The following is a 26724-nucleotide window of genomic DNA, read 5'->3' as shown; positions in this document are numbered from 1 at the left end:
TTACTGTACCACAAGTAATACTTTGTTAGCATTTAGCATTACTGTACCACAAGCAATGCTTTATGTTAGCATTACTGTACCACAAGTAATACTTTATGTTAGCATGTTAGCATTACTGTACCACAAGTAATACTTTATGTTAGCATATTAGCATTACCATATCCCTGTACCACGGTTTCTTTTCAAGTGTTGTAGGTGTCATACCAAGGCTTGGCAAACTAGTGGTGGGTGGATGGACTCAAAATATGAACGATATATACTGTGTAAATGGCAGAATTACGGGAACTCCCCCAAAAAAAAAAAATGCCCAGGTTTTCCTGCTTTATTCTTCTCTGATTCCTGAAATCTTCCAACCTGGGACCTTTGGGGGAAAGTTAGTGGAATTCTGCAACCCTCATCCTGAGTTACATCATATTAGTTGAACATATAATCAGCTATTCAGCAAGGCCCCGACTCGGTCATAGCAAGGCCCCGACTCGGTCATAGCAAGGCCCCGACTCGGTCATAGCAAGGCCCCGACTCGGTCATAGCAAGGCCCCGACTCGGTCATAGTGGGAAACACCATGCTGCGTTACAGATGACAGATTATGTTAATATGATCATCTACTAACTATTGTTAAAGGTGTATGGAAAAAACATAGGAACTCACAAAAGTTGTGATAAATGGGGAAGGGTGGGAGGGAAATGGGGCGGGGGGGGGGGGGCATTAGTGGCGTTTGGTTGGTTGACACTGAAAAAAAAAAAAAAAAAAAAAAACGGACAGTGATTGGTTGATAACACTTGAGGTTGGCGCCAGCTGGGCGTCTGTTTCTGCTGGTAGCGAGCGTCAGTAGTAGCAGAGCTCTAATAACAGGACTCGGTGTCGTCATTACCCAGGATCAGAGCTGTCCTGCAGGGGACGTACACCTGGTGGACAGAGACACAGGAGAGGTAAAGGGGAGGGGGTGGGGGTGGAGAGAGACACAGGAGAGGTAAAGGGGAGGGGGGGAGGGGGGTGGAGAGGGAAGAAGAGAGAGGAGACATGTTCATAAGAAAGTCAACTGCAGGTTAAATATTCCTAAATCATCATGAGATGGCCCTCTAGGGTGCTTCTCAAATGGCGCCCTATTCCCTACATACTGCACAGGGCTCTGGTCAACAGTAGTACACTACCAATAGGGCTCTGGTCAACAGTAGTACACTACCCATAGGGCTCTGTTCTATACTAGTACACTACTCATAGGGCTCTGGTCAATAGTAGTACACTACCAATAGGGCTCTGGTCAACAGTAGTACACTACTCATAGGGCTCTGGTCAACAGTAGTACACTACCAATAGGGCTCTGGTCAACAGTAGTACACTACTCATAGGGCTCTTGTCAACAGTAGTACACTACTCATAGGGCTCTGGTCAACAGTAGTACACTACTCATAGGGCTCTGGTCAACAGTAGTACACTACTCATAGGGCTCTGGTCAACAGTAGTACACTACTCATAGGGCTCTGGTCAACAGTAGTACACTACCAATAGGGCTCTGGTCAACAGTAGTACACTACTCATAGGGCTCTGGTCAACAGTAGTACACTACTTATAGGGCTCTGGTCAACAGTAGTACACTACCCATAGGGCTCTGGTCAACAGTAGTACACTACTTATAGGGCTCTGGTCAACAGTAGTACACTACCCATAGGGCTCTGGTCAACAGTAGTACACTACCCATAGGCCTCTGGTCTATACTAGTGCACTACCCATAGGGCTCTGGTCAACAGTAGTACACTACCCATAGGGCTCTGGTCAACAGTAGTACACTACCCATAGGGCTCTGGTCTATACTAGTGCACTACCCATAGGGCTCTGGTCAACAGTAGTACACTACCCATAGGGCTCTGGTCAACAGTAGTACACTACTTATAGGGCTCTGGTCAACAGTAGTACACTACCCATAGGGCTCTGGTCAACAGTAGTACACTACCCATAGGGCTCTGGTCAACAGTAGTACACTACTCATAGGGCTCTGGTCAACAGTAGTACACTACTCATAGGGCTCTGGTCAACAGTAGTACACTACCAATAGGGCTCTGGTCAACAGTAGTACACTACTCATAAGGCTCTGGTCAACAGTAGTACACTACCCATAGGGCTCTGGTCAACAGTAGTACACTACCCATAGGGCTCTGGTCAACAGTAGTACACTACCCATAGGGCTCTGGTCTATACTAGTGCACTACCCATAGGGCTCTGGTCAACAGTAGTACACTACCCATAGGGCTCTGGTCAACAGTAGTACACTACTTATAGGGCTCTGGTCAACAGTAGTACACTACCCATAGGGCTCTGGTCAACAGTAGTACACTACCCATAGGGCTCTGGTCAACAGTAGTACACTACTCATAGGGCTCTGGTCAACAGTAGTACACTACTCATAGGGCTCTGGTCAACAGTAGTACACTACTCATAGGGCTCTAGTCAACAGTGGTACACTACTTATAGGGCTCTGGTCAACAGTAGTACACTACCCATAGGGCTCTGGTCAACAGTAGTACACTACTTATAGGGCTCTGGTCAACAGTAGTACACTACCCATAGGGCTCTGGTCAACAGTAGTACACTACTCATAAGGCTCTGGTCAACAGTAGTACACTACCCATAGGGCTCTGGTCAACAGTAGTACACTACCCATAGGCCTCTGGTCTATACTAGTGCACTACCCATAGGGCTCTGGTCAACAGTAGTACACTACCCATAGGGCTCTGGTCAACAGTAGTACACTACCCATAGGGCTCTGGTCTATACTAGTGCACTACCCATAGGGCTCTGGTCAACAGTAGTACACTACCCATAGGGCTCTGGTCAACAGTAGTACACTACTTATAGGGCTCTGGTCAACAGTAGTACACTACCCATAGGGCTCTGGTCAACAGTAGTACACTACCCATAGGGCTCTGGTCAACAGTAGTACACTACCTATAGGGCTCTGGTCAACAGTAGTACACTACCCATAGGGCTCTGGTCTATACTAGTGCACTACCCATAGGGCTCTGGTCAACAGTAGTACACTACCCATAGGGCTCTCGTCAACAGTAGTACACTACTTATAGGGCTCTGGTCAACAGTAGTACACTACCCACAGGGCTCTGGTCAACAGTAGTACACTACTTATAGGGCTCTGGTCAACAGTAGTACACTACCCATAGGGCTCCTGTCAACAGTAGGACACTACCCATAGGGCTCCGGCCAACAGCAGTCACACTGAACCGGCCAACAGCAGCAGTCATACTGAACCGGCCGACAGCAGTCACACTGAACCGGCCGAAAGCAGTCACACTGAACCGGCCGACAGCAGTCACACTGAACCGGCCGACAGCAGTCACACTGAACCGGCCGACAGCAGTCACTGAACCGGCCGACAGCAGTCACACTGAACCGACCAACAGCAGTCACACTGAACCGACCAACAGCAGTCACACTGAACCGACCAACAGCAGTCACACTGAACCGGCCAACAGCAGTCACACTGAACCGACCAACAGCAGTCACACTGAACCGGCCAACAGCAGTCACACTGAACCGGCCAACAGCAGTCACACTGAACCGGCCAACAGCAGCAGTCACACTGAACCGGCCAACAGCAGTCACACTGAACCGGCCAACAGCAGTCACACTGAACCGGCCAACAGCAGTCACACTGAACCGGCCAACAGCAGTCACACTGAACCGGCCAACAGCAGTCACACTGAACCGGCCAACAGCAGTCACACTGAACCGGCCAACAGCAGTCACACTGAACCGGCCAACAGCAGCAGTCACACTGAACCGGCCAACAGCAGCAGTCACACTGAACCGGCCAACAGCAGTCACACTGAACCGGCCAACAGCAGTCACACTGAACCGGCCAACAGCAGTCACACTGAACCGGCCAACAGCAGTCACACTGAACCGGCCAACAGCAGTCACACTGAACCGGCCAACAGCAGTCACACTGAACCGGCCAACAGCAGTCACACTGAACCGGCCAACAGCAGCAGTCATACTGAACCGGCCAACAGCAGTCACACTGAACCGGCCAACAGCAGCAGTCACACTGAACCGGCCAACAGCAGCAGTCACACTGAACCGGCCAACAGCAGGCATACTGAACCGGCCAACAGCAGCAGTCATACTGAACCGGCCAACAGCAGCAGTCATACTGAACCGGCCAACAGCAGCAGTAATACTGAACCGGCCAACAGCAGTCATACTGAACCGGCCGACAGCAGCAGTCACACTGAACCGGCCAACAGCAGTCACACTGAACCGGCCGACAGCAGCAGTCATACTGAACCGGCCGACAGCAGCAGTCATACTGAACCGGCCAACAGCAGTCACACTGAACCGGCCAACAGCAGCAGTCACACTGAACCGGCCAACAGCAGTCACACTGAACCGCCAACAGCAGTCACACTGAACCGGCCAACAGCAGTCACACTGAACCGACCAACAGCAGTCACACTGAACCGGCACACAGCAGTCACACTGAACCGACCAACAGCAGTCACACTGAACCGACCAACAGCAGTCACACTGAACCGGCACACAGCAGTCACACTGAACCGACCAACAGCAGTCACACTGAACCGGCCAACAGCAGTCACACTGAACCGACACTGAACCGGCACACAGTCACACTGAACCGGCCAACAGCAGCACACTGAACCGGCACACAGCAGTCACACTGAACCGGCCAACAGCAGTCACACTGAACCGGCCAACAGCAGTCACACTGAACCGGCCAACAGCAGTCACACTGAACCGGCACACAGCAGTCACACTGAACCGACCAACAGCAGTCACACTGAACCGACCAACAGCAGTCACACTGAACCGACCAACAGCAGTCACACTGAACCGGCACACAGCAGTCACACTGAACCGGCACACAGCAGTCACACTGAACCGACCAACAGCAGTCACACTGAACCGGCACACAGCAGTCACTAGTTCACTCTTCCTGATGGAAAACCTCAGATCTAAGTTTTTTGTTGATTTTTTGTGTTTGAATACATTTAAAGTAGGGATTTCCCTCCATGTTTTGGGCAGGTTTAATGACTCCTTGTTATGTGCTTTGTGAAATTACTACATAGTATTATATCTGAAAATAAATTGCATTACTGTAGTTGAAAGTTCTTGCCGGGAGTGAAAATGTTCCTCTTTAAATCAAGACAAAAATACATGTGAAGCATATTGACAACGGTGCTTTGTTTCTAGATATTAAACACATTCAACATGAAACACTGATAATGAACACATTCAACATGAAACACTGATAATGAACATAGACAACATAAAACATTGAAGAATCTGTCAACCAGGAGCCATAAACTGGGATTCTGGCATCTATCGGTCTTTGGTGGATAGAGGGAGAATAAACATGGCTGCATGAGAATATCTACCCATTCTATTACCCTCTGAATATATATCTACACATTCTATTACCCTCTGAATATATATCTACCCATTCTATTACCCTCTGAATATATATCTACCCATTCTATTACCCTCTGAATATATATCTACCCATTCTATTACCCTCTGAGAATATCTACCCATTCTATTACCCTCTGAGAATATCTACCCATTCTATTACCCTCTGAATATATATCTACCCATTCTATTACCCTCTGAATATATATCTACCCATTCTATTACCCTCTGAATATATATCTACCCATTCTATTGCCCTCTGAGAATATCTACCCAATCTATTACCCTCTGAATATATATCTACCCATTCTATTACCCTCTGAATATATATCTACCCATTCTATTACCCTCTGAATATATATCTACCCATTCTATTACCCTCTGAGAATATCTACCCATTCTATTACCCTCTGAATATATACCTACCCATTCTATTACCCTCTGTATATATATCTACCCATTCTATTACCCTCTGAATATATACCTACCCATTCTATTACCCTCTGAGAATATCTACCCATTCTATTACCCTCTGAATATATATCTACCCATTCTATTACCCTCTGAATATATATCTACCCATTCTATTACCCTCTGAATATATACCTACCCATTCTATTACCCTCTGAATATATATCTACCCATTCTATTACCCTCTGAATATATATCTACCCATTCTATTACCCTCTGAATATATATCTACCCATTCTATTACCCTCTGAGAATATCTACCCATTCTATTGCCCTCTGAGAATATCTACCCATTCTATTACCCTCTGAATATATATCTACCCATTCTATTACCCTCTGAGAATATCTACCCATTCTATTACCCTCTGAATATATATCTACACATTCTATTACCCTCTGAATATATATCTACCCATTCTATTACCCTCTGAATATATATCTACCCATTCTATTACCCTCTGAGAATATCTACCCATTCTATTACCCTCTAGGAATATATATCTACCCATTCTATTACCCTCTGAGAATATCTACCCATTCTATTACCCTCTGAATATATATCTACCCATTCTATTACCCTCTGAATATATATCCACCCATTCTATTACCCTCTAGGAATATATATCCACCCATTCTATTACCCTCTAGGAATATATATCCACCCATTCTATTACCCTCTAGGAATATATATCTACCCATTCTATTACCCTCTGAGAATATCTACCCATTCTATTACCCTCTGAATATATATCTACCCATTCTATTGCCCTCTGAGAATATCTACCCATTCTATTACCCTCTGAATATATATCTACCCATTCTATTACCCTCTGAATATATATCCACCCATTCTATTACCCTCTAGGAATATATATCCACCCATTCTATTACCCTCTAGGAATATCTACTCTCTCCGTTGTATTGCCCTCTGAGAATTACAGGTGCTAATGCTTGGTATGCAGCAGCTAGAGAAGCTGTCTAGTTGTTCAAGTTAAATATGCCTGTCCTTGTCTGAGTAAACATCACATTAAAAAGGTTTTTCTAACAAATAGAACGGCTGAATCACATGTCCCAGATAACCTCTTTATCCAACTTAAAACTCATCAGACATTGCCTTGCTCTAGCTGCAGTGTGTGGTGGGTGTGTGCTGGTTGTGTGCTGGTTGTGTGGTGGTTGTGTGTGTGGTGGTTGTGTCGTGGTTGTGTGAGTGGGTGTGTGGTGGGTGTGTGAGTGGGTGTGTGGTGGGTGTGTGAGTGGGTGTGTGGTGGGTGTGTAGTGGGTGTGTGTTGGGTGTGTGTGTGGTGGGTGGGTGTGTGGTGGGTGGGTGGTGGGTGTGTGTGTGGTGGTTGTGTGGTGGTTGTGTGAGTGGGTGTATGGTGGGTGTGTGGTGGGTGTGTGTGGTGGTTGTGTGGTGGTTGTGTGAGTGGGTGTGTGGTGGTGGTTGTGTCGTGGTTGTGTGAGTGGGTGTGTGAGTGGGTGTGTGGTGGGTGTGTAGTGGGTGTGTGTTGGGTGTGTGGTGGGTGGGTGTGTGGTGGGTGGGTGTGTGGTGGGTGGTGGGTGTGTGTGTGGTGGTTGTGTGCTGGTTGTGTGCTGGTTGTGTGGTGGGTGTGTGGTGGGTGGTTGTGTCGTGGTTGTGTGAGTGGGTGTGTGGTGGGTGTGTGAGTGGGTGTGTGGTGGGTGTGTAGTGGGTGTGTAGTGGGTGTGTGTTGGGTGTGTGGTGGGTGGGTGTGTGGTGGGTGGGTGGTGGGTGTGTGTGTGGTGGTTGTGTGAGTGGGTGTGTGGTGGGTGTGTGGTGGGTGGGTGTGTGGTGGTTGTGTGGTGGTTGTGTGAGTGGGTGTGTGAGTGGGTGTGTGCTGGTTGTGTGAGTGGGTGTGTGGTGGGTGTGTGAGTGGGTATGTGGTGGGTGTGTGAGTGGGTGTGTAGTGGGTGTGTGTTGGGTGTGTAGTGGGTGTGTGTTGGGTGTGTGGTGGGTGGGTGTGTGCTGGTTGTGTGGTGGTTGTGTGAGTGGGTGTGTAGTGGGTGTGTGTGTGGTGGTTGTGTGAGTGGGTGTGTAGTGGGTGTGTAGTGGGTGTGTGTTGGGTGTGTGGTGGGTGTGTGTGAGTGGGTGTGTGCGTGGGTGTGTGGTGGTTGTGTGGTGGGTGAGTGGGTGTGTGGTGGGTGTGTGAGTGAGTGGGTGTGTGCGTGGGTGTGTGTAGTGGGTGTGTAGTGGGTGTGTGCTGGTTGTGTGGTGGTTGTGTGAGTGGGTGTGTGCTGGTTGTGTGGTGGTTGTGTGAGTGGGGGTGTGCTGGTTGTGTGGTGGTTGTGTGTGTGGTGGGTGTGTAGTGGGTGTATAGTGGTTGTGTGGTGAGTGTGTGAGTGGGTGTGTAGTGGGTGTGTGGTGGGTGTGTAGTGGGTGTGTGAGTGAGTGGGTGTGTAGTGGTTGTGTGGTGGTTGTGTGGTGGGTGTGTAGTGGTTGTGTGTAGTGGTTGTGTGGTGGGTGTGTAGTGGTTGTGTGGTGGGTGTGTAGTGGTTGTGTGGTGGGTGTGTAGTGGTTGTGTGGTGGGTGTGTAGTGGGTGTGTGGTGGGTGTGTAGTGGTTGTGTGGTGGTTGGGTGTGTGGTGGTTGTGTGGTGGTTGTGTGGTGGGTGTGTGTGTGGGTGTGTAGTGGGTGTGTGGTGGGTGTGTAGTGGTTGTGTGGTGGGTGTGTAGTGGTTGTGTGGTGGGTGTGTAGTGGTTGTGTGGTGGGTGTGTAGTGGTTGTGTGGTGGGTGTGTAGTGGTTGTGTGGTGGGTGTGTAGTGGGTGTGTGGTGGGTGTGTAGTGGTTGTGTGGTGGTTGTGTGGTGGGTGTGTGGTGGTTGTGTGGTGGTTGTGTGGTGGGTGTGTGGTGGTTGTGTGGTGGTTGTGTGGTGGGTGTGTGGTGGTTTTGTGGTGGTTGTGTGGTGGGTGTGTGGTGGTTGTGTGGTGGGTGTGTAGTGGGTGTGTGAGTGGGTGTGTGGTGGGTGTATAGTGGGTGTGTGGTGGTTGTGTGAGTGGGTGTGTGTGAGTGGGTGTGTGTGGGTGTGTGGTGGGTGTGTAGTGGGTGTGTGGTGAGTGTGTGAGTGGGTGTGTGCGTGGGTGTGTGGTGGGTGTGTAGTGGGTGTGTGGTGGGTGTGTAGTGGGTGTGTGGGGGGTGTGTAGTGGGTGTGTGGTGGGTGTGTGAGTGGGTGTATAGTGGGTGTGTGGTGAGTGTGTGAGTGGGTGTGTAGTGGGTGTATAGTGGGTGTGTGGTGGGTGTGTAGTGGGTGTATAGTGGGTGTGTGGTGGGTGTGTGGTGGGTGTATAGTGGGTGTGTAGTGGGTGTGTGGTGTGGGTGTGTAGTGGGTGTGTGGTGTGGGTGTGTAGTGGGTGTGTGGTGGGTGTATAGTGGGTGTGTGGTGGGTGTGTAGTGGGTGTGTGGTGGGTGTGTAGTGGGTGTGTAGTGGGTGTGTGGTGGGTGTGTGGTGGGTGTGTGGTGGGTGTGTAGTGGGTGTGTGAGTGGATCAACGATAAAGGTAAAGCTTTACCAGATGCAATTTCTAAACCACTCTCCAAAAGACATCCATTTACACAAAATCACAAGACAATCGTATTAAATTTGCACACATCGACAGAGAGACGAAAGTCTAATTCAATTTTCACAAAACCGAGGGTTCATGGAACTGCTGTAACTAAAACAGGCAGGCACACTTTAGCACTACAGTGCAGTGAATAATAATAACAGTGCAGTGAATTCCCTATATAGTGCACTTACTTGGGACCCTATTTCTTATATAGTTCCCTACTTGGGACCCTATTTCCTATATAGTGCACTACTTGGGACCCTATTTCCTAAATAGTGCACTACTTGGGACCCTATTTCCTATTATAGTGCACTACTTGGCACCCTACTCCCTATATAGTGCACTACTTGGCACCCTACTCCCTATATAGTGCACTACTTGGCACCCTACTCCCTATATAGTGCACTACTTGGCACCCTATTCCTTATTATAGTGCGCTGCTTTTCAACAGAACATTTTCTGGCCCTGGCCTAAAGTAGTGCATTACATAGGGAATAGGTTGCCATTTTGGGATGCACAAAAATCCTTCAGAAGTATGTTTCCCAGACATAAACCATAGCATCCTCCTCCTAGACATAAACCATAGCATCCTCCTCCTAGACATAAACCATAGCATCCTCCTCCTAGACATAAACCATAGCATCCTCCTCCTAGACATAAACCATAGCATCCTCCTCCTAGACATAAACCATAGCATCCTCCTCCCAGAGCAGAAGTGACAGATTCAAACTGTGTGCAGAGCTGTAAGCAATTCAGTCACCCACTGAACTCCCCGAGCTGTCTCTCCGCATCTCACTCACACACACACACACACACACACACACACACTGTGCAGTGCTCTGCTCCCATGGGGTCAGCCCATCTGTCTGCATCATACTGTACACACCCCCAGCCCATCTGTCTGCATCACACGGTACACACCCTCAGCATCACACACACACCCTCAGCATCACACACACCCCAGCATCACACACATACCCCAGCCCATCCTCAGCATCACACACACACCCCAGCATCACACACACACCCCAGCACCCCAGCCCATCCTCAGCATCACACACATAACCCGGCATCACACACTTACTCCAGCATCCCAGCCCATTCTCAGCATCACACACACACCCCAGCATCACACACACACACACCCCAGCATCACACACACACACCCCAGCATCCCAGCCCATCCTCAGCACACACACACCCCAGCATCCCAGCCCATCCTCAGCATCACACACACACACACACCCCCGGTTTGGCCGGTTTAGGCCGTCGTTGTAAAATAAGAATTTGTTCTTAACCGTCTTGCCTAGTTAATGGCGCTGAGTCTTACTGACGGGGGACTTTTTGCTTTGGCTACAGCTTGGCACCACGGAAGCAAGAGCACAACACACACAACCCCATGCTGCTGAAACACAAACACATTACTCTCATGTCTAATGAAATAGTTACAGTGGGAGTCTCCACAGCTCCACTTAGCACAGAGAGACATCCCAAATGGCACCCTAATCCCTATATTTAGTCCAATAGTTTTGACCAGGGCCCATAGGTAACTGCACTATATATAAGGGGGATTAGATTGTTATTTGGGATGCGGATACAGAGGGGATCATAATGAATTACTGCACCTGTTTAGACAAAGACTACCACTGTGTCGAACCTGTGATCTGTCAACACATGATATCACACCAAAGACTACCACTGTGTCGAACCTGTGATCTGTCAACACACATGATATCAGACCAAAGACTACCACTGTGTCGAACCTGTGATCTGTCAACACACATGATATCAGACCAAATTAACAACATTGGAGACATATTCAGAATCCATGTGAGAACAAAGAGAAACAGATTGTCCGTTAGTGCTAGGTCTGTAATCAGGGTTATATAATCCCACACTGTTAGGTCTGTAATCAGGGTTATATAATCCCACACTGTTAGGTCTGTAATCAGGGTTATATAATCCCACACTGTTAGGTCTGTAATCAGGGTTAGATAATCCCACACCGTTAGGTCTGTAATCAGGGTTAGATAATCCCACACCGTTAGGTCTGTAATCAGGGTTATATAATCCCACACTGTTAGGTCTGTAATCAGGGTTAGATAATCCCACACTGTTAGGTCTGTAATCAGGGTTAGATAATCCCACACTGTTACGTCTGTAATCAGGGTTAGATAATCCCACACCGTTAGGTCTGTAATCAGGGTTATATAATCCCACACTGTTAGGTCTGTAATCAGGGTTAGATAATCCCACACTGTTAGGTCTGTAATCAGGGTTATATAATCCCACACCGTTAGGTCTGTAATCAGGGTTAGATAATCCCACACTGTTAGGTCTGTAATCAGGGTTAGATAATCCCACACTGTTACGTCTGTAATCAGGGTTAGATAATCCCACACTGTTAGGTCTGTAATCAGGGTTAGATAATCCCACACTGTTAGGTCTGTAATCAGGGTTAGATAATCCCACACTGTTAGGTCTGTAATCAGGGTTATATAATCCCACACCGTTAGGTCTGTAATCAGGGTTAGATAATCCCACACTGTTAGGTCTGTAATCAGGGTTAGATAATCCCACACTGTTAGGTCTGTAATCAGGGTTAGATAATCCCACACTGTTAGGTCTGTAATCAGGGTTAGATAATCCCACACTGTTAGGTCTGTAATCAGGGTTATATAATCCCACACTGTTAGGTCTGTAATCAGGGTTAGATAATCCCACATCCTTAGGTCTGTAATCAGGGTTAGATAATCCCACACCAGCTGTAATCAGGGTTATATAATCCCACACGGTTAGGTCTGTAATCAGGGTTAGATAATCCCACACTGTTAGGTCTGTAATCAGGGTTAGATAATCCCACACTGTTACGTCTGTAATCAGGGTTAGATAATCCCAGCACCACAGGTCTGTAATCAGGGTTATATAATCCCACACTGTTAGGTCTGTAATCAGGGTTAGATAATCCCACACTGTTAGGTCTGTAATCAGGGTTATATAATCCCACACCGTTAGGTCTGTAATCAGGGTTAGATAATCCCACACTGTTAGGTCTGTAATCAGGGTTAGATAATCCCACACTGTTACGTCTGTAATCAGGGTTAGATAATCCCACACTGTTAGGTCTGTAATCAGGGTTAGATAATCCCACACTGTTAGGTCTGTAATCAGGGTTAGATAATCCCACACTGTTAGGTCTGTAATCAGGGTTAGATAATCCCACACTGTTAATCTGTAATCAGGGTTAGATAATCCCACACTGTCTGTAATCAGGGTTAGATAATCCCACACTGTTAGGTCTGTAATCAGGGTTATATAATCCCACACCGTTAGGTCTGTAATCAGGGTTAGATAATCCCACACTGTTAGGTCTGTAATCAGGGTTAGATAATCCCACACTGTTAGGTCTGTAATCAGGGTTAGATAATCCCACATCTTTAGGTCTGTAATCAGGGTTAGATAATCCCACACTGTTAGGTCTGTAATCAGGGTTAGGGTTAGATAATCCCACACCGTTAGGTCTGTAATCAGGGTTAGATAATCCCACACCGTTAGGTCTGTAATCAGGGTTATATAATCCCACACTGTTAGGTCTGTAATCAGGGTTAGATAATCCCACACTGTTAGGTCTGTAATCAGGGTTAGGGTTAGATAATCCCACATCGTTAGGTCTGTAATCAGGGTTAGATAATCCCACACCGTTAGGTCTGTAATCAGGGTTAGATAATCCCACACCCTTAAATCAAATCAAATTTGATTTGTCACATACACATGGTTAGCAGATGTTAATGCGAGTGTAGCGAAATGCTTGTGCTTCTAGTTCCGACAATGCAGTAATAACCAACGAGTAATCTAACCTAGCAATTCCAAAACTACTACTTTATACACAAAAGTGTAAAGGGATAAAGAATATGTACATTATGATATATGAATGAGTGATGGTACAGAATGGCACAGGCAAGATGCAGTAGATGGTATAGAGTACAGTATATACATATGAGATGAGTAATGTAGGGTATATAAACATAAAGTGGCATAGTTTAAAGTGGCTAGTGATACATGTATTACATAAAGATGGCAAGATGCAGTAGATGCAGCAGTTTAAATGAGTACAGTATATACATATACATATGAGATGAGTAATGTAAGGTATGTAAACAACATATTAAGTGGTATTGTTTAAAGTGGCTAGTGATACATTTTTACATCAATTTCCATTATTAAAGTGGCTGGAGTTGAGTCAGTATGTTGGCAGCAGCCACTCAATGTTTGTGATGGCTGTTTAACAGTCTGTTGGCCTTGAGATAGAAGCTGTTTTTCAGTCTCTCGGTCCCAGCTTTGATGCACCTGTACTGACCTCGTTCTGGATGATTGTCTGGGGTGAACAGGCAGTTAGGGTGGTTGTTGTCCTTGATGATCTTTATGGCCTTCCTGTGACATCGGGTGGTGTAGGTGTCCTGGAGGGCAGGTAGTTTGCCCCGGTGATGCGTTGTGCAGACCTCACTACCCTCTGGAGAGCCTTGCAGTTGTGGGCGGAGCAGTCTGTAATCAGCGGTGATACAGCCCGACAGGATGCTCTTGATTGTGCGTCTGTAGATAATCCCACACTGTTTGAGTGCTTTTGATGACAAGCCAAATTTCTTCAGCCTCCTGAGGTGGAAGAGGCGCTGCTGCTCCTTCTTCGCCAAGCTGTCTGTGTGGGTGGACCAATTCAGTTTGTCCGTGATGTAGATAAAACTCCCCTCTCCACTACTGTCCCGTCGATGTGGATATAATCCCACACTGTGTTTCCTGTAATCACAATCATCTCCTTTGTTTTGGACGTTAGTTTGAGGTTATTTTCCTGAATTACCCACCCTCACCTCCTCCCTGTAGGCCGTCTCGTCGTTGTTGGTAATCAAGCCTACCACTGTAGTGTTATCCGCAACCATGTTCCGCATTGCATCCAACAACAATCTTGACGAATACGCTGATTCGGTGAGCGAGTTCATTAGAAAGTGTATCGGCAATGCTATACCCACAGCAACGATTAAAACATTCCCAAACCAGAAACCGTGGATTGATGGCATCATTCGCGCGAAACTGAAAGCGTGAACCACTGCTTTTAACCAGGGCAAGGTGACCGGAAACATGACCGAATACAAACAGTGTAACTGTTCCCTCCGCAAGGAAATCAAACAAGCTAAGCGTCAGTATAGAGACAAAGTAGAATCTCAATTCAACGGCTCAGACACAAGAGGTATGTGGCAGGGTCTACAGTCAATCACAGATTACAAAAAGAAAACCAGCCCCGTCGCGGACAAGGACGTCTTGCTCCCAGACAGACTAAATAACTTTTTTGCCCGCTTTGAGGACAATACAGTGCCACTGACACGGCCTGCTACCAAAACCGGGCTCTCGTTCTCTGCAGCCAACATGAGTAAAACATTTAAACGTGTTAACCCTCGCAAGGCTGCCTGCCCAGACGGCATCCCCAGCCGCGCCCTCAGAGCATGTGCAGATCAGCTGGCTGGTGTGTTTACGGACATATTCAATCAATCCTTGTCTGCTGTTCCCACATGCTTCAAGAGGGCCACCATTGTTCCTGTTCCCAAGAAAGCTAAGGTAACTGATCTAAACGACTACTAGCACTCACTTCCGTCATCATGAAGTGCTTTGAGAGACTAGTCAAGGACCATATCACCTCCACCCTACCTGACACCCTAGACCCACTCCAATTTGCCCACAGTAGGTCCCCAATAGGTCCACAGATGACGCAATCACAACCACACTGCACACTGCCCTAACCCATCTGGACAAGAGGAATACCTGTGAGAATGCTGTTAATCTACTACAGCTCAGCATTTAACACCATAGTACCCTCCAAACTCGTCATCAAGCTCGAGACCCTGCGTCTCGACCCCGCCCTGTGCAACTGGGTACTGGACTTCGTGTCGGGCCGCCCCCAGGTGGTGAGGGTAGGTAACAACATCTCCACCCCTCAACACTGGGGCCCCACAAGGGTGCGTTCTGAGCCCTCTCCTGTACTCCCTGTTCATGGTTCCTTAACATGGTTCCTGAACATGGTTCCTGAACATGGTTCCTTAACATGGTTCCTTAACATGATTCCTGAACATGGTTCCTGAACATGGTTCCTTAACATGGTTCCTGAACATGGTTCCTTAACATGGTTCCTGAACATGGTTCCTGAACATGGTTCCTGAACATGGTTCCTGAACATGGTTCCTTAACATGGTTCCTTAACATGGTTCCTTAACATGGTTCCTTAGGACTGTAAATCAGGGAAAAGGATCATTCCAGTTTCTTTTTTAAACCCCATCTGGCAGGCGTACCTTAGAAAGGGAGCTGTGACTATGATTGTGCATCAAAAGTGGCACCCTATTCCCTACATAGGCCACACCTTTTGACAAGAGTCCTACATGTATGGGCCCAAAGCACCTTTCCTGGTCAAAAGTAGTGTACTACAGTGTTTACAGAAAAGTTAAGGTTAGTGGATAGTGGAATATAACCTATATCCTATTGGACTGTATGAGTTAGGGTTAGTGGAATATATCCTATATTCTATTGGACTGTATGAGTTACGGTTAGTGGAATATAACCTATATTCTATTGGACTGTATGAGTTAGGGTTAGTGGAATATAACCTATATTCTATTGGACTGTATGAGTTAGGGTTAGTGGAATATAACCTATATTCTATTGGACTGTATGAGTTAGGGTTAGTGGAATATAACCTATATTCTATTGGACTGTATGAGTTAGTGGAATATAACCTATATTCTATTGGACTGTATGAGTTAGTGGAATATAATCTATATTCTATTGGACTGTATGAGTTAGGGTTAGTGGATATTGGAATATAACCTATATATGTCGTAAAGAGGTCAATGGAATGCAGATAGTGGGGGTTAAGTTAGGGTTAGTTAGGGTTAGGGTTAGTCAATGGAATGCAGATTGTGGGGGATAGAAGGATTGGATTCATCAAATCTGGTCTAACAAAGGGGATATTCATCATATCTGTCATGATTGATGTATTGTAACAGGCCCAGGGGCATAGTGGTGCTGCTGGGGTGCAGATAGCTGCCCTCCCTCACCTTTTTCAATTTGACAATACACAGAGCTGGTAAAACTGTTTCTGGAAAATATATCTAAATAAATTATATTTAATTACAACAAATTACATAAAAAAATTATAGATTGACAAACCAAATAAATACACTATATTTACAAAAGTATGTGCACACCCGCTATTTCAGCCACACCCGTTGCTGACGGGTGTATAAAATCGAACACACAGACATGCAATCTCCATAGACAAACATTGGCAGTAAAATGGCCCGTACTGATGAGCTCAGTGACTTTTAACGTGGCACCATCATAGGATGCCACCTTTCCAACAAGTCAGTTTGTCAAATTTCTGCTCTGCTAGAGCTGCCCCGGTCAACTGTAAGTGCTGTTATTGTGAAGTAGAAGCGTCTAGGAGCAACAACGGCTCAGCCCCGAAGTGGTAGACCACACAAGCTCACAGAACAGGACCGCCAAGTGCTGAAGAGCGTTAAAAATCATCTGTCCTCAGTTGCAACCCTCACTACCGAGTTCAAAACTGCCTCTGGAAGCAACATCAGCACAATAATTGCTCGTCGTGAATTTCACGAAATGGGTTTCCATGGCCGAGCAGCCGAATACAAGACTAAGATCACCATGCGCAATGCCAAGCATCTGCTGGAGGGGTGTCAAGCTCGCTGCCGTTGGACTCTGGAGCAGTGGAAATCTGTTTTCTGGAGTGATGAATCACACTTCACTATCTGGCAGTCCGACAGACAAATCTGGGTTTGGCGGATGCCAATAGAAGACTACCTGCCCCAATGCATAGGGCTAACTGTAAAGTTTGGTGGAGAAGGAATAATGGTCTGGGTCTGTTTTTCATGTTTCGGGATAGGCCCATTAGTTCCACTGAAGGGGAATCTTAATGGTACAGCATTCAATGACATTCTAGATGATTATGTGCTTCCAACTTTGTGGCAACAGTTTGGGGAAGGATCTTTCCTGTTTCAACTTGCCCAAAGTGAAGTTCATACAGAAATGGTTTGACGAGATCGATGTGGAAGAACTTGACTGGCCTGCACAGAGCCCTGACCTCAACCCCATCGAACACCTTTGGGATGATTTGGAACTCCGACTGCGAGCCAGGCTTAATCTCCAAACTTCAGTGCCTGACCTCACTAATGCTCGTGGCTGAATAGAAGCAAGTCCCAGCAGCAATGTTCCAACATCTAGTTGGAAGCCTTCCCAGAAGAGTGGAGGCTGTTATAGCAGCAGTGTTCCAACATCTAGTAGAAAGCCTTCCCAGAAGAGTGGAGGCTGTTATAGCAGCAGTGTTCCAACATCTAGTGGAAAGCCTTCCCAGAAGAGTGGAGGCTGTTATAGCAGCAGTGTTCCAACATCTAGTGGAAAGCCTTCTCAGAAGAGTGGAGTGTTAGGCTGTGTTCCAACATCTAGTGGAAAGCCTTCTCAGAAGAGTGGAGGCTGTTATAGCAGCAGTGTTCCAACATCTAGTGGAAAGCCTTCCCAGAAGAGTGGAGGCTGTTATAGCAGCAATGGAGGGGACCAACTCTATATTAATGCCCATGACTTTGAAATGAGATGTTCACCGAGCAGGAGTTCACATACTTTTGGTCATGTAGTGTATATATAGCAGCCTAGAGGTAGGTAAATATAGTGTATATATATATATATATATATATATATATATATATATATATATATATATATATATATATAGGCCGGTTGGACATACCACCAAATTCTTTAAAACGATGTTGGAGGCAACTTATGGTAGAATGAACATGACATTATCTGACAAAAGCTCTGGTGGACATTCCTGCAGTTAGCATGCCAATTGCACGATCCCTCAAAACTTGAGACATCGGTGGCATTTAGAGTGACCTTTTATTGCCCCCCCAGCACAAGGTGCACCTGTGTAATGATCGTGCTGTTTAATCAGATTCTAGATATGCCACACCTGTCAGGTGGATGGATTATCTTGGCAAAGAAGAAATGTTCACTAACAGGGATGTAAACAAATTTGTGCACAAAATATGAGAGAAATAAGCTTTTTTTGTGCGTATTTCAGCTCACTTCATTTAATAATTTGGTATTTTTCCTTACGTACTTTACACCAAATTAAAACGGCATTGTTGGTTAAGGGCTTGTAAGTAAGCATTTCCCGGTAAGGTCTACTACACCTGTTGTCTTCAGGATAGTTCACCTCTGTCACTGTTATTCTGTAATATATTTATATATATTATATATATAATATAGTATATTGTAACCACGTATTCAAGCTAATCAAATCTAAGTTTATTTATGACACAAGGTAGTGTAAGTTACACAATGTACTAATCACAACTAAAGCTCTCCTCACAAACAGTGCAATGATATGACGTTTTTATGGAAATTGTATTTACATTAGGCTATAGGCCTACAACAATAGCTACTGTATATCACGTAGGCAGAGGTTTATTAGGCTGTACAAGCAGATCCTTAGATAGAACTATAATTCATCTTCTCCTTCAGCACCACAAGTTGGTTCAACTTCTTTAATTAACATCACTGCCTGATCCTGGAACTGCCCTATCAACACCACAAGTTGGTTCAACTTCTTTAATTAACATCACTGCCTGATCCTGGAACTGCCCTATCAGCACCACAAGTTGGTTCAATTAATTAACATCACTGCCTGATCCTGGAACTGCCCTATCAACACCACAAGTTGGTTCAACTTCTTTAATTAACATCACTGCCTGATCCTGGAACTGCCCTATCAACACCACAAGTTGGTTCAACTTCTTTAATTAACATCACTGCCTGATCCTGGAACTGCCCTATCAACACCACAAGTTGGTTCAACTTCTTTAATTAACATCACTGCCTGATCCTGGAACTGCCCTATCAACACCACAAGTTGGTTCAACTTCTTTAATTAACATCACTGCCTGATCCTGGAACTGCCCTATCAACACCACAAGTTGGTTCAACTTCTTTAATTAACATCACTGCCTGATCCTGGAACTGCCCTATCAACACCCCAAAAGGGGCTCTCCAATCATTTAGGCCTATAAACAGTCAGACTCATCACTTAATATTATTATTATTATTATTATTATAATAAATGGAAGATAATCACTTCTTACAATCGGGGCTCGTTTAAGTAATGTTACATTAAAGAATCAATGGCTGGCAAGAGCGCATAATGATTCATTTGCATTTCAAATAACAGAACCGAATACCATAGAAGGGGCTTTAACACTACGGTTACACCAAAAACACCTCCTTTCTAATGAGCTTTTAGGATGGATAGCTGATGCTGAATAACACCTCCTTTCTAATGAGCTTTTAGGATGGATAGCTGATGCTGAATAACACCTCCTTTCTAATGAGCTTTTAGGATGGTTAGCTGATGCTGAATAACACCTCCTTTCTAATGAGCTTTTAGGATGGTTAGCTGATGCTGAATAACACCTCCTTTCTAATGAGCTTTTAGGATGGTTAGCTGATGCTGAATAACACCTCCTTTCTAATGAGCTTTTAGGATGGTTAGCTGATGCTGAATACCACCTCCTTTCTAATGAGCTTTTAGGATGGATAGCTGATGCTGAATAACACCTCCTTTCTAATGAGCTTTTAGGATGGTTAGCTGATGCTGAATAACACCTCCTTTCTAATGAGCTTTTAGGATGGTTAGCTGATGCTGAATAACACCTCCTTTCTAATGAGCTTTTAGGATGGATAGCTGATGCTGAATAACACCTCCTTTCTAATGAGCTTTTAGGATGGTTAGCTGATGCTGAATAACACCTCCTTTCTAATGAGCTTTTAGGATGGTTAGCTGATGCTGAATACCACCTCCTTTCTAATGAGCTTTTAGGATGGTTAGCTGATGCTGAATAACACCTCCTTTCTAATGAGCTTTTAGGATGGTTAGCTGATGCTGAATAACACCTCCTTTCTAATGAGCTTTTAGGATGGTTAGCTGATGCTGAATAACACCTCCTTTCTAATGAGCTTTTAGGATGGTTAGCTGATGCTGAATAACACCTCCTTTCTAATGAGCTTTTAGGATGGTTAGCTGATGCTGAATAACACCTCCTTTCTAATGAGCTTTTAGGATGGTTAGCTGATGCTGAATAACACCTCCTTTCTAATGAGCTTTTAGGATGGTTAGCTGATGCTGAATAACACCTCCTTTCTAATGAGCTTTTAGGATGGTTAGCTGATGCTGAATAACACCTCCTTTCTAATGAGCTTTTAGGATGGATAGCTGATGCTGAATAACACCTCCTTTCTAATGAGCTTTTAGGATGGTTAGCTGATGCTGAATAACACCTCCTTTCTAATGAGCTTTTAGGATGGATAGCTGATGCTGAATAAAGTCCCGTAATTTTTTTTTTATCATGAGTTGAAACTCAACAGAGCCACTAGGCAGGATAATACTCATTCCAAGGTTTTTCTTTATTTGTACTATTTTCTACATTGTAGAATAATAGTGAAGACATAAAAACTATGAAATAACACGTATGGAGTCATGTAGTAACCAATAAAGCGTTAAACACATAGAAATATATTTTATATTTGAGATTCTTCAAAGTAGCCACCCTTTGCCTTGATGACAGCTTTGCACACTCTTGGCATTCTCTCAACCAGCTTCATGAGGGAGTCACCTGAAATGCATTTCGATTAACAGGTGTGCCTTGTTAAAAGTTAATTTGTGGAATTTCTTTCCTTCTTAATGCATTTGAGCCACTCAGTTGTGTTGTGATGAGGTAGTGGTGGAACACAGAAGATAGTCCTATTTCGTAAAAGACCAAGTCCATATTATGGCAAGAACATCTCAAATAAGGAAAGAGAAACGACAGTTCATCATTACTGTAAGACATGAAGGTCAGTCAATCCGGAAAATGTCAAGAACTTTGAAAGTTCCTTCAGGTGCAGTCGCAAAAACCATCAAGCGCTGAGGAAACTGGCTCTCATGAGGACCGCCACAGGAAAGGAAGACCCAGAGATACCTCTGCTGCAGAGGATAAGTTCATTTGAGTTACCAGCCTCAGAAATTGCAGTCCAAATAAATGCTTCACAGAGTTCAAGTAACAGACATCAACATCAACTGTTCAGAGGAGACTGAGTGACTCAGGTCTTCATGGTCGAATTGCTGCAAAGAAACCACTTCTAAAGGACACCAATAAGAAGAAGAGACTTGCTTTGGCCAAGAAACACGAGCAATGGATATTTGACCAGCGGAAATCTGTCCTTTGGTCTGATGAGTCCAAGATTTTTGTTTCCAACCGCTGTGTTTTGTGATATGCAGAGTACTGTAGGTGAACGGATGATCTCTGCATGTGTAGTTCCCACCGTGAAGCAGGGTACCACACTGCTAGGTCACTGACCTCATCCCTGTAAGTTGACTCATCGCCGCGTAATGATGGTGATGGTGTTGACGTTGTGCGTGACGATGCAGTCGTGGGTGAACAGGGAGTACACAGGAGGGGGACTAAAGCACACACCCGAGAGGCTCCCTGTGTTGAGGGTCAGCGTGGCCGATGCATCAGGAAGTCCAGGATTCTGTTGTTTGGTGATGAGCTTGACTATGGTGTCGTGGTCGAGGTGGGAGAGGGCAGTGTAAAGTGCAATTGAAAAAGCATCGTCTGTGGATCTGTTGGAGGCAATTGAGTGGATCTAGGGTGTTGATGTGTCATGACCAGCCTTTCAAAGCACTTCATCATTTCAGATGTGAGCGCTACAGGGTGATAGTAATTGTGTCAGGTTACCTTGGGAACAGGGAAAGGTGGTCAGCTTCAAACATAATTGGATTACAGACTGGGATTATCAGTCCCAAATGGCCCCCCCTTTTCCCTCAAAGTGCACAATTTTTTGACCAAAGTCCATCAAAAGTAGTGCACTATGTTGGGATGCAACCCTAAAGTAAACAAGATGAGTGAACACTTCTCAAAATCGCCTCCTGTTTTTCAGAAGATACTCCACATCAGAGAAAACAAAATGTGAGGCATATATGGAATTCTAGTCTACGCCTGCAGAATGAATCATACATAAAATGTGGAAAAGTTTAAGGGTGCATCCCTACGTAGTACACTACTTTTGACCAGAACCCTATGGGTCCTGGTTAAAAGTAGTGCACTATAAAGGGAATAGGTTGCCATGTTGGACGTAGTGTTACTAATTGAAATGCTGGTCATGTCTTTAGGAGATGTGTTCTACTCTGTAGCAGTTACAGTCTTTTCTTTCCTTTGATATGTTTTCTGCCGCCTCTAACTTTCACATGTTTTTCTGGGCTTTTCAAGAGGAGCCTCTTGCCTTCAAGCTATTTAACTAAATCAGATCGATGTTCAGACAGACACACGGACAGATAAAGGTTTTATGAGGAGGTTCACAACAATCCAAGAACCTCCAGGCTCTCTACTGTGGATCGTCAAGGAGCCCAACATGAACTAGAGTGGGACATCTGTCTCCTGTCAGTCCAACTAGACTACAGAGTGGGACATCTGTCTCCTGTCAGTCCAACTAGACTACAGAGTGGGACATCTGTCTCCTGTCAGTCCAACTAGACTACAGAGTGGGACATCTGTCTCCTGTCAGTCCAACTAGACTACAGAGTGGGACATCTGTCTCCTGTCAGTCCAACTAGACTACAGAGTGGGACATCTGTCTCCTGTCAGTCCAACTAGACTACAGAGTGGGACATCTGTCTCCTGTCAGTCCAACTAGACTACAGAGTGGGACATCTGTCTCCTGTCAGTCCAACTAGACTACAGAGTGGGACATCTGTCTCCTGTCAGTCCAACTAGACTACAGAGTGGGACATCTGTCTCCTGTCAGTCCAACTAGACTACAGAGTGGGACATCTGTCTCCTGTCAGTCCAACTAGACTACAGAGTGGGACATCTGTCTCCTGTCAGTCCAACTAGACTACAGAGTGGGACATCTGTCTCCTGTCAGTCCAACTAGACTACAGAGTGGGGTATCTGTCCTCATGTGTCCCAAATGGCACCATATTCCCTTTAAAGTTCACTACTTTAGACCAGAGTCCGAAGTGTCTATAGAAGGACAAGGGTACCATTAGGAATGCATATAGAGTAGAGATAAACTCTGTGCGTCTCAATTGTGTATATATTGTCCATAGAATCATCTTGTACTCCCTCAGCATCTAACAGTAGCAACACGTCTCAGATCGTTGAATGATTGAAGACTAAAATAAGCATCAGATATCAGAAAACAAGGTTGTGGCTTGTCAGCGGGCAGCAGTAACCTTGACGTTAGAGAAACCGGCCGGTAACCGGAGGGTTGCCGGTTAAAATCCTGTGAGGCAGCAGCTGGAGGGTTACCGGCTTCAATATCCCATATGCTACCTACCGCTGTTGTGCCCTTGAGAAAGGGGCGTTACGCCTCAACTATGCTGCTCCCAGCTCGTGTGTTGTGTGTTAGGCTGGGTACTACTGAGACAGCAAAACATTCTATGGAATTTCTATGGACCAAAAAAGCAAGGATTGTATTATATTCTCCATGTTTTTGGGGTTAAAAACATATGTTTCAGCAACTAAGTAAATAACACAATTAAACACAATCGAAGTCAATTTTTCTCACGATAAAACACACTGCAGGATGAGTAACATGGGACCATCGCAATGTCAATACGGTCAGTAAAAATGTCCATGGAAAAACGGCTCGATACCAATCACAGTTTCCAACACTAACGGTGGGTGTTGGAACTTTTAATGACAGACGATAACAAGGTTCCAGGAGGTAAAAACAGAACTCAAGTCCAGTTGCCAGGTTACTGTACAGCTCACAGCAAACAGCACAGACATCACTGAACCCATGTTGGAGCTTGAAAGGCAGAGTTTCAGTCAGGAAACAGAGTTTCAGTCAGGAGATCAAACTACTGAAGGCAGGAAAAAGACTAAACAATGACTGTAAAAATGAGAGAACTGAAACAGTTCCTGGACGAACACAAACTACTCTGTGTAGGAGGAAGACAGCAACAGTCCAACTTCACATTCAGAGAGCAGCACCTCTGTCCAACAAGTACATATACTGATACAGTACCACCATGAGAAAGGGATGCATTCTGGAGCAAGAGTCACTCTAGTACAAATCAGAGAACGATACTGGATCTTGCGTGCTAGGCAGCTAGTCAAGAGCACAGTGATAAGATGTATAGTGTGCAAGAGATTCAAGGCAAGGGCCAGACAGCAGGTCACTGTGCCTTTACCAAAAGACAGAATAACTGAATCCCCACCATTCGAAGTCACAGGTGTGGATTTTGCTGGACCGCTATACATGAAAGAAAATGATTCTGTGAAGAAGTCATACGTTGCACTGTTCACTTGTGCTGTAACCAGTAGCAGTGCATTTGGAGATGGTCTCAGATCAGTCAACAGACACATTCCTTCCAGTTCTCTGCTGCCAGTGACTGGAACGAATTGCAAAAATCGCTGAAGTTGGAGACTTTTATTTCCCTCAACAACTTTAAACATCAACTATCTGAGCAGCTAACCGATCGCTGCAGCTGTACATAGTCCATCTGTAAATAGCCCGCCCAATCTACCTACCTCATCCCCATACTGTTTTTATTTTTATTTACTTTTCTGCTCTTTTGCACACCAGTATCACTACTTGCACATCATCATCTGCTCATTTATCACTAAATTGTATTTATTCGCTCCTATGGCCTATTTATTGCCTTACCTCCTCATGCATTTGGCACACAATGTATATAGACTTTCTTTCTTCTACTGTGTCATTGACTTGTTTATTGTGTTATTGGCTTGTTTACTGTTTACTCCTCCATGTGTAACTCTGTGTTGTTGTCTGTGTCACACTGCTTTGCTTTATCTTGGTCCAGGTCGCAATTGTAAATGAGAACTTGTTCTCAACTAGCCTACCTGGTTAAATAAAGGTGTTCTCAACTAGCCTACCTGGTTAAATAAAGGTGTTCTCAACTAGCCTACCTGGTTAAATAAAGGTGTTCTCAACTAGCCTACCTGGTTAAATAAAGGTGTTCTCAACTAGTCTACCTGGTTAAATAAAGGTGTTCTCAACTAGCCTACCTGGTTAAATAAAGGTGTTCTCAACTAGCCTACCTGGTTAAATAAAGGTGTTCTCAACTAGCCTACCTGGTTAAATAAAGGTGTTCTCAACTAGCCTACCTGGTTAAATAAAGGTGTTCTCAACTAGCCTACCTGGTTAAATAAAGGTGTTCTCAACTAGCCTACCTGGTTAAATAAAGGTGTTCTCAACTAGCCTACCTGGTTAAATAAAGGTGTTCTCAACTAGCCTACCTGGTTAAATAAAGGTGTTCTCAACTAGCCTACCTGGTTAAATAAAGGTGTTCTCAACTAGCCTACCTGGTTAAATAAAGGTGTTCTCAACTAGCCTACCTGGTTAAATAAAGGTGTTCTCAACTAGCCTACCTGGTTAAATAAAGGTGTTCTCAACTAGCCTACCTGGTTAAATAAAGGTGTTCTCACCTTGCCTACCTGGTTAAATAAAGGTGTTCTCAACTAGCCTACCTGGTTAAATAAAGGTGTTCTCAACTAGCCTACCTGGTTAAATAAAGGTGTTCTCAACTAGCCTACCTGGTTAAATAAAGGTGTTCTCAACTAGCCTACCTGGTTAAATAAAGGTGTTCTCAACTAGCCTACCTGGTTAAATAAAGGTGTTCTCAACTAGCCTACCTGGTTAAATAAAGGTGTTCTCAACTAGCCTACCTGGTTAAATAAAGGTGTTCTCAACTAGCCTACCTGGTTAAATAAAGGTGTTCTCAACTAGCCTACCTGGTTAAATAAAGGTGAAATAAAAAAATCCTGTTAGTTCTGAAAAGATTCATCTCAAGGAGAGTATTATGCAAGGTAATCTAAACCAGACAATGCAGAAACGTTCAAGAGAGCTGATCAGGACTTGAAAGAGCTGTGGAAGGCAATCGAAGAGCCACAACTCTTGGCGTTCTTCTCAGAAAGGGGCATCACCTGGTTCAATAAAGGTGTTCTCAGAAAGACTACCTGGTTGAAAATATGCCTGAAAGGGTTCTCAACTAGCTTCCTCAACTTTGAAGAAAGATGTTCTCACAGTCCTGACAGTTAAATGAAGGTGTTCTAAATTAGCCTGACTTTTGTTAAATAAAGGATGAACTCAACCCCTGACCCCAGCCACTTCCTGGTTAAAAAAGACTTCTCAACTTTCCAGC

At 45.0% G+C, this 26724-nt stretch overlaps 1 protein-coding gene across 1 annotated transcript in view; it reads right to left on the bottom strand.

Annotated features, from left to right (window-relative positions):
• Positions 1–747: 747 nt before the first annotated feature.
• The window catches only part of LOC135574087 (1,4-alpha-glucan-branching enzyme-like), a 109456-nt gene continuing 83479 nt past the window's right edge, over positions 748–26724 (bottom strand). The window contains exon 6 of the mRNA XM_065024964.1: positions 748–906. Within this exon, the coding sequence (XP_064881036.1) occupies positions 844–906 (63 nt within the window). The 3' untranslated portion in view covers positions 748–843. The remainder of the gene's footprint in view (positions 907–26724) is intronic.

This window comes from Oncorhynchus nerka, linkage group LG11 (genome assembly GCF_034236695.1).
Source record: "Oncorhynchus nerka isolate Pitt River linkage group LG11, Oner_Uvic_2.0, whole genome shotgun sequence".
Taxonomy (NCBI): Eukaryota; Metazoa; Chordata; class Actinopteri; order Salmoniformes; family Salmonidae; genus Oncorhynchus; species Oncorhynchus nerka.
Note: the sequence above shows the minus strand (reverse complement) of the source record. Positions and strands in the feature narration are given on the sequence as shown.